The sequence below is a fragment of the Epinephelus moara genome, chromosome 13 (genome assembly GCF_006386435.1).
Source record: "Epinephelus moara isolate mb chromosome 13, YSFRI_EMoa_1.0, whole genome shotgun sequence".
NCBI classification, from domain to species: Eukaryota; Metazoa; Chordata; class Actinopteri; order Perciformes; family Serranidae; genus Epinephelus; species Epinephelus moara.
This window is the reverse complement of record NC_065518.1, coordinates 25,854,173-25,863,564: the sequence shown is the minus strand read 5'-3', so window position 1 is coordinate 25,863,564 and position 9,392 is coordinate 25,854,173. Positions and strand designations below refer to the sequence as shown.

Genomic DNA, 9,392 nt, shown 5'->3' with positions numbered 1-9,392 from the left:
CACACACACGCACACACACACACATGCACACACACTCTCTCCCTCACTCTCCTCTCTCCCTCTCTCTGCCTATCTGGCACTGAGGAGAGGTAAACAGAGGAGGAGATCTCATTTGGTTCCTGAACTGTTGCAGCGCTCAGTGTAGCCACACATACACTCTCTCATTCAGTTTCTCTCTCTCACACACACACACACACACACACACACACACATACACACAGACATGCACACACACAACCCAGCACACAGGGGTCTTGGCAGCAGAAGATCCTAACAGTTCTGGACCAGTCTGGACTCGCGCCTGCCAGCACAGACTGAACAGTGCTTAAAAAAGAAGAATAGAAGAAGAAGAGGTGATAAAGGAGTAAAAAGGAGGATAAGAGGAGCGTGCCGTTTTGTGTTTGTTGAACACCCTGGATCGAGCCCCCAGCTGATGATGGAGAACACATGAGGAAGAGAGAGAGATCTGCGGGGACACTCGGGGGAAAATATGCTGCTGAGTAAAGTTTGTGGATATTTCTAGAGGGAATTTTTAGCCCTTGAACTTTGGGGAAGAATCGCAGAGGACGGTCGGCTGTGTGCAGATTGTAAAGAGAGAAAGGTGAGAGCGCTTTCTGGGATATTCTGCCCTAAATTCTATTCATTGAGTTTTGTTGCCATTTGTTTTATGGCACTATTTCAAAAGAAAAAAAATGGGATTGTAATCTGTTATTTTGAAGGTAAGAGCATGTTGTGCTTTTTTTATGCATACTTTTCCATGATTGTTTTGTATCTAATCCAGCAACTGTCTTATTAAAAAGCAAATAATATGCTTCACCATTCTTCTTGAGTTCCTGTTTTGAACCTAAAAAGTTGCTTTATTATTATTATTATTATGTCTCATTGTACGGTAGCTGTCTCCAATAGTTATTCTGACTGACCTGTTTAAAGCGTCCTCTACCCTCTTTTCATTATTGATTCCATAAGCTTGTGAGATCAATAGATACATCATGAGATTAATCACTCCGGCTAAAATCAATTTTCTCTAAGTTTTTACAGAAACGTGCTGCAAATCTGTTTGTTTTTGAGTATTAGTGCGTTCTTATATGAGGCATCAGAACAGCGTCACATCTCCAAAACTCAGCTACTTGAAGAATGTTTGACATATTATCATGAATTAACTTCTGCATGGTGTATATGAGTTTGACATAGTCAAATAAATGCATGTGAAAGTCTCTTTTCTTTCTTTACACCTGTTTTCAAACTTCTGTTTCCTGTCTAAAGCCTGCAGGTGGGACGTTGGACAGAAGGGCTCTCCCTGCAGTATGGCGGCCACCAACCCTTCCTCCTGCCACCTTCTCTTCTTCCTCCTCTCCTTCCTTACAACTCAAACTGCCCTCACCCAGGACCCATCTGTCACCACAGTGACGATAACCGAAGGTGATGCTTTCATCGCCCCCACCACGCTGGCCAACCAGACGACTCCCAGCTATGTGGAGACCACTCAGAACACTCCTATAGAGACAGGGCTGTCCACTCCCACCAGTGGCGGAGACGCCGACGATGAGGATGTCCCTCCCTCCGGTGGGACACGTTGCCAGGGTTACTACGACGTTATGGGCCAATGGGACCCGCCGTTCAACTGCAACGCCGGCGTCTTTCTGTACTGCTGCGGTACCTGCTTTTACCGCTTCTGCTGCCAGTTCCGCCAGCAGCGGCTGGACCAGAGCATCTGCTCCAACTACGACACGCCCATCTGGGCCAACACCGGCAAGCCCGTGGCCACCATCACCGAGGGCCAGGATGACCAGGACCGGGACCGCACACACCTCATCGTCTACATCATCTGCGGTGTGGTGGCCATCATGGTGCTGGTGGGCATCTTCACCAAACTGGGTCTGGAGAAAAGCCGCGGAGGAAGTGGAGGAGGAGGGGCAGGAGCAGGGGCGGGGCACGCTGACCTCAATTCCAGGTGAGGAGGGTGTGTAAGTGTGTGTGTATGTGGACTGTGTCAACGACATTTTACATAGAGAATAGATTTAAGCAAAGAGGTGTGTGTGTGTGTGTGTGTGTGTGTGTGTGTGTTTTCAGGCTGTTCTCATACACTGTTAGTGTGTATACCTACGAAAAGTAAAGCACCAGAACTCATATATAATAAATATTTACGATCCTGTGACCAATGCGCTGTCAGAAGTAGAGGCAGAAGTAGATAAAGTCAAAAAGTCCATGTAAAGAGGTTGGTTATGGTCAAACAAACACAGGACCATCACCCAGGAGACTAGTGTTTGTGTCCTGTGTGAAACCTAGTGAACTTTGAGTTATCTGAAGGTATGTCGTCACCATGTTTCGGTTCTTAAACCTAACTATGTAAATTTATGTTAAGTACATAATGTGACGATGCCCAACCATAATTCTTTTCCTAAACATAACCTATGTAACTTTAGATTAAGTAATGAACTTTGTATTATGTACATAATGTGATGACGCCCAACCGTGATTCCTTCCCCGAACCTAACCTATGTTACTTTACTTCCCTAAACCTATCTGACCTGACTTAACTTGCCTAAACCTAACTTACGTAACTTCATATTAAGTACATAACTTTACGTTAAGTATGTAATGTGATGACGCAGCCATGGTTCCTTCCTCAAACCTAACCTACGTAACTTTACATTAAGTATGTAACATGATGACACCATTCACGGGGCGTTAATTCATTAAATATTATACCAACTGTTGTATGTGCATTTTTGTAGGATATCATACGAACCACTGTATGAGGATACGTCGGGGTGTGTGTGTGTGTGTGTGTGTACATGTGTTTGTGAATGCATGTGTGTGTATTTGCATGCATGTGTTTTGTGATGCATTGCAGTCTTGTTGGAAAGTTGGAAATTCTGACCACATCCCAGCAGAAAAGAGACCAAAAAAACTGGATTACAGAGTAGAACATTTTCAAGATGCAGCTTCAGGTTTCATCAACATGTTTACACACAACCTGCCGGCTGGGAATTTACAACTTCCAACTTTGTATCTGTAGGCCTACTAACATGTGTGCATGTGTGTGTGTTTGCTTGCACGTGGACAAATCAATCTTTGGGCCTTTTCTAACAACACAACTTTCACCAGCTCGTCCCAACCTCACTGTTTAGAGTAGACGCTTTATCCTGGAGGTGTGACTAGCATGTTTGTTGACTTTAATATTGACGTGAAGTTCAAATAGCAGAAAGACGGAACAACACAGAGTAAAAGAGAGATAGAGGACTAAATAATTGAGAAAAAAGTTGGCAAAATCATGTTGATCTTAACATGGTATTTTAAATGTGTAAAGCTTTTATGAGCCATGTAACCATCTGAGTCTCATATGTCTATACATCCTTACATTATCACACCCTTATTTTGCTTTTGCTCATCATTTTTTAATATGTTTCTAATTTTGCATTTGTCTTTGTTTTTATTTTCTTTGTACCTTTCTTTCTTTCTTTCTTTCTCCTTTTTTTCCATTTTCTTTTTCATATGCTTGTATGTATTTCACCCCCTGTGTACCATTTGCTTTGCTTGTAAGCATAACTTATATTTGAAATAAACAAAAAAACTGAAAAAAGAAAAATCGACTAATTTTTGCTGCAGTAAGTGTTAAGTGTTAAGTAGTAAAAAAAAAAAGGCACTCTTAAAGAACGTCTTTGTGATTGCGTGCAAGAACTTTGCTTCACATTTGCAAGATTTTCCAATGAGCACAGGTCACTTCTTACACTTTTAGATTGAAAAGTAAATAATTAATGGGCTGAACTGTCATTCAAACAGATTACTTCCCACTGTAATGAACACACAACCTTATGTAATGACGACATTTAGCATTTCCAGTTTGGTATTTCCGTCTAATACCCATGCAAGCATGCACACACACGTGTAAACAAATGCCTGCTGCACTCAGGCTAAATACGTGGTCCAGGGTTCAATCTTTTCGCCTCAGGAAATCATTATAGAAAACAGCGCACAGCATGGGCTCAAATTTCCCCCGCTTTCATCCCAAACTATCTAACCCTCGCTAGCTGCCTCTCCTCATTCTCTTCTCTATCTAGAGCTAATTCTTCTTATCTCTCCGGGCTTCTTGTTTCTGATCTTGCTTTCCTCCACGAATCTCAATTTCATCACATTTGTTCCTCTCAGCCTGAGTTTCTTTGTCACAAATTACACTGGTCACGTATTTCAAAGATAGTCCACCTAACTGGCCTTCCTTCACATCTCCTCCGTCCCTTGTTCTCCAGCTTTTCTTATCTTGCTGTCCTCCTCTTTCTTTTCACCCCCTTTCTCTCTCCTCTGGGGTCCAAAGAGCTGAGGCAGGGGCCACTTTCAACCACTTACAAACACTCACTCCTTTTTTTTCTCCATCTCTTCCTCCATTTCACCCCCAAGCCCTCCTCCTCCTCTCCTCTCTTCTCCTCTCCATTCCTCTCCTGTCAGTGTCACACCTATCGCTCCTCTGCTTTCACTGAATCTTTAGTGGTTTCTTTCTGCATTTTAATTGAGAAAGTGGACACGCAGACAGCCACCGAACCTCCATCGACCAGCAGCCCTGCTTGCGCGTCTCCCATTAACCTTAGCCGCAGAACTCATTCGGCGGATAACACACAGCCAGGATTAAAATTTCCTGCAGGGTAGCACCTCACTGAAATAGAAACACTCCGGCTGCATAAACACCCTCCCTCCGTGAGCCCATCTCGACAGATTACCGCTCCTCCTTGCGATTAAACAAATTTCACCAAGATTACAGCTTTACCGTTTCTGGACTGCTCTGCCTGCATGCTCGTTTAGTTATTAGCCCGCTGACATAAATCCCTGGTCCTAAAGTGTACGTGCAACTAAGACCTCATGTAACTGCAGGCACTTCATGAGGTGAAATGCATAAATGTGTACATACACCCACCCACTTCAGAGTCAGGAGCACAAAAGGCAACTTCTGCGCTCTGCCATGCACCTGCTCTTTTTTTTTTACTTCTTTTTCTTTCCTTCTCGCCGTCTTTCTCTTCATCTCAACATCCTGCGAGCAGAGGATGATTAACACCCTGAAATCCCACCAGTTCTCTCGAATCAGCTTTGAAAGTTGAAATCCAAAGTGATCCTCCTCTCAGATTACCCTCCTCTCTCACATACACATACACACATTCACACACACTCACCTCCTGATACACGAACCCGACCAAACCAGGTTCAGTGTGTTTTGCATGCTGCACTTATCCTCAGCCAACAAAAGGGAACGGAGAGCGCTGCCTTAGGTCATACGTGTCACGTCTAATGAAAGGCCTCAACCGGAGTGGGGCTGGCTTTACACCCAGAGAGTAAACAAACACCGATGACCTTCATGATGTACGCACACACATGCATATACACACACACAAATGCACTCACAGTGATTTATAGTTCAATTAACAACAAGAATGATAGTGCAGGCATTTAGGTTGCGTGAGCACGGTTCAGATCACCACAGTGAGGGGGTCAGGATAGCCAGGAGGGGAGATGCACTGCAATACAATGTCCACCTTCCATGAGTGTGAGAGGCCGAGGACCAACATGGTGGGAGCAGAGGTCACATGGTTCAAACAGAGTGTGTGTGTGTGTGTGTGTGTGTGTGTGTGGGTGAGTGAGTGCATTCATGCGAGAGTGTGTGTTCATGTATGCGTCTGGCCATTTGTGAGCCACGGCACTCCAGATGCTATCAAGAGGGGAAAAAACTTGTATCTCCAATGTAATATAGAACATATATAGATCAATATAATCAAATATTTAATAAAATTCAACAACTTCTCATGGTCATGAAATCTGTTCGAACAGTCTCAATATAATATCCAAAAATATTCTCCTTAAACTGAAAACCGAAAATAATGTTTTTCTAGAGATAGGAGATTTTCATCCAGCATCCACACCATGTACAGTAAATGTTTGTTTGGCTGTGAATGTAGTTTGTCTCCAGTGTTCGTGTGTGTGTGTTTGTGTTTGCACTGCACTGGGCTTTTTAGCCATCATGTTACGTAACAAAGGACAGTGTCACTTAAAGGGTTTGACTGCGCTGCCCTGATTTAAGGCAGACAGATAGGCAATACTCAATACAGCGTGAGCAAACATATGGGCTGCAGCCGCACGCAACAAATGGGATCACTTTTCCATTTCACCCCTCTCTCTTTCTCTGTGACACACACATTACAACAACAGCAGGATATGGTGTCATGGATTATATTTTAAGAACATTTGCATTTGCAGTTGATGCAATTTTTAGGGGCAGCTTTGGCGGATATTGGTGCAATTTTATTGAGCTATAGAATCATATATTGCACTGCACATACCATCAGTTAAAGAGAACATTCACACATACTACACCTTCACACAATATGTTGGTTCTGTTTTGTAATGAGACATGCTTTATAAACGTTTCTGAAAGTTGTAATTAATGCTTTATCAGTGTTTAATAGATGTCTTATAAATGAGTAATAAGCATTAATAAGAAGAGCTTTTGGATGTAGGAGATCCCTTTTGCTGGTGTACATCCTCATCCAGTAAAACATTGTCTGTTTGACTGCTCTTAATCTCTCTTGATGGCTTATTAGAGAGTGCGGAACTCGTGACACTTTCTAATGACTTACATTCATAACTGCAGACAACTTGTTAGAAAGCGATTAAGTCGCTGATAAGGGGTCGCAAGTTTTTCTGTTTCAAAAAAGACATCAGATCTGCAGTTATAGAAGTTGGTCCCATTACCGCAATCTGCAGGGGGCTGCAATAAAAGGGGCTCATGTTAATAACTTCCTATAAATGGATTTTGTCGGGATGGTCTGAACAATTCCTGCATGATAAATTAAAGAGCTAGACAAAGACGACAACAAAGCCAATTGCGCTAGAAGATGATGGGAGGAATTTCTCACAACCTGGCAAACATAAAACTCTCATTTTTAATGGCTTACTAATCATTCATTAGCCAATAATAAAGCCACTGATTACAAATCAACTTATAAAGCTTAATAAAGTATGTCTTATCACAAAGTGATACCCAAATTAATTGATTCTCTTTCAGAATAAGATAGAGAGAAAGCATTGTTATCAATGTGAAGTTTCATTCACTTAGATACATACTGGCACTTGATGCTTATCTTCAAATTACAAGTTTATCTTCTGATTGTATAAAATGGTCAGGAAGTTTTTCAAAAAAAAAGTAGTCCCATAAGGTGGATGCAGAGATATCAAATCAGTATAAATCCTGTTTTTAGGGGCTAAATTGCAACATTATCCTACTCTAAAGAGTCTTTAAGCATTGTTGTGGCCAAGTAGCCTATAGGTAACAAAAGTTACCGTAAAACTTCAATTAATGTTTGGTCAATGTTCATTAATGCGCACTGTCCCTGTCCAAATAAAGTAAAGTAAAAAAAAAAAAAAAAAATTAATACCCCGGGATATAATTTGCTTATATCACTGAAATCAACAGGCCTATATTTGGGACAGGTGTCTATATGAGACAGGCCTTTAATTCCTTTCACACAAAACTGTTGCTCAGTAAATATGGGAAATACAGTCTAATTGTGTATTCAAACCAATATGAAAATTATTTCTATAAAAATGAGGCTTCAGATAACATATCAATTATGAATCACTCATTTTATCTAGCTCTGACAGACACACATCAGAGGGAGAGAAAGGGTTATGATATTTGTTTTACCGCACCCTAGGATTGTGGCACCCAACATACCGACACAACACCACTTCATCCTGTTGATATAATATTCACAACTTGGATTCATTTTTATGAAAGACCCTTTTGATTATTTTGATCTGAGGACCCGTAAGGACTAAAGGAATATGAATAACTTACAGCGTAATCAAGGAATGGACACATAATTCGACTTTATGACCGCTTCAGAAGTAGAGGGTCACCTTTTTTTATTCGTCTCTCTTATTTATCATGCTGGTAAATCTGTGAGCGTTATTCTTTGATGCTCATGGTTTTAGTAAAATGAACTGAATGATTGAATCATGGAGAATCTAACTAACCATGTTCATACTGACAAAAGTTTAAACATTTATATTTGTACACAATCTAAACAGTTAACAAATATTAGCTCAAGTTAGTAGCCAACAACCTGGTTTAATAGAGACAGGCCTTTATTTGTTGAAATGTGTAGCCACACCAGGCTAGTAAAAGGGACTGGGTGTATTTTTTGGGACTAGGCTTTTAACTGAAGTTTAGCGGTACATGAACATAACAAACACGCACAAAACTTCACAATTAATCACCAAAGTAAATTCTAGAAAAGTGTTAAAGAAGTATATAGGATTGAGTGGCATCTAGTGGTGAGGGTGCAGATTCCAGCCAACTGAACCTTCTCCCGTGTGCCAAGCGTGTAAGACAACTATGGTGGTTGACGTGAAAACACAAACTACTCTCTCTAAAGCCAGTGTTTGGTCTGTCCACTCTGGGCTACTGTAGAAGCAACATGGCCGACTCTGAGGAAGAGGACCCACTCGGTATGTAGCTATAAATGGCTGATTCTGAGGTAACGAAAACACAAATATATATTCCCCTAAATCCTACACACAGGACCTTTAATTGATAAGTAAGATTTTTTTTTTCCTACATATCTTAATTCATAAATCTGAAATCTTGTTTATGTCTGCTACCTTTATAACCTTACATGCTCACTAATATGCAGTATACATGCTGGAACATACACGCATAGACACATGCATTGACAAATTCACAAGTTCACACATCTATGGTGCTATGCTGTTTCTCCACCTCTCTATTGTTGCTAGTTTCACTGTGACTTCCTCAGGTTTTAGGAGAGAGGGAAAAAAGACACTCCAGGCAGGAAGCAAATCACACCAGCCCTAAGTACCTGCCATGTGAGAAAATACGGAGTGAAAAAATGCAGAAGTTTCCTCAAAGTTTCCTCCTTCTCTGCTCCACTTTTTCAGCTCCCCTCAATCTTGCCTTCTGATCACCTCCAGGGTTGAGCTGTCACTCTCTATCACCTCTCACCTGTCACCACTGTGTGTGTGAGCATGTCTGCATGCATGTATGCTTGCAAATCAATGTGTTAAAGCACACGTATGCGCCTGCGTCACCACTCGCCGCAATTCCTCCCAAAGTGAAAGGACATATAAGTTGACAGCTTCCTGGCTGTATCAGATGTGACAATTCTCACCCTCCAGCTGCTTTACCTTCCTCCCTCCTCCTCTACTTGCTCCTCCTCAGTCCTGCTGGGCTTCGTTGGGCCCACGCGCACTTAAATGTGGGTCAGCGCCCACTGACTCAAGGGTTTGGCTATGTGCTGTTTCTGTTTGTCTTTGTATTTGGTCTGTTTGTCAGGGTGAAGCAAAATGGTTGACATCTGAACAGTTGAAAGATTGGCAGCTTTTTATCTGTC

The 9,392-nt window shown here is 41.8% G+C and overlaps 1 protein-coding gene across 1 annotated transcript in view; it reads left to right on the top strand.

Annotated features, from left to right (window-relative positions):
• The first annotated feature begins 35 nt into the window (after nucleotides 1-35).
• shisa8b (shisa family member 8b) overlaps nucleotides 36-9,392 on the top strand; it is a 43,716-nt gene continuing 34,359 nt past the window's right edge. The window contains exons 1-2 of the mRNA XM_050060228.1: nucleotides 36-601; nucleotides 1,264-1,951. Coding sequence (XP_049916185.1) covers nucleotides 1,305-1,951 — 647 coding nt within the window. The 5' untranslated portion in view covers nucleotides 36-601; nucleotides 1,264-1,304. The remainder of the gene's footprint in view (nucleotides 602-1,263; nucleotides 1,952-9,392) is intronic.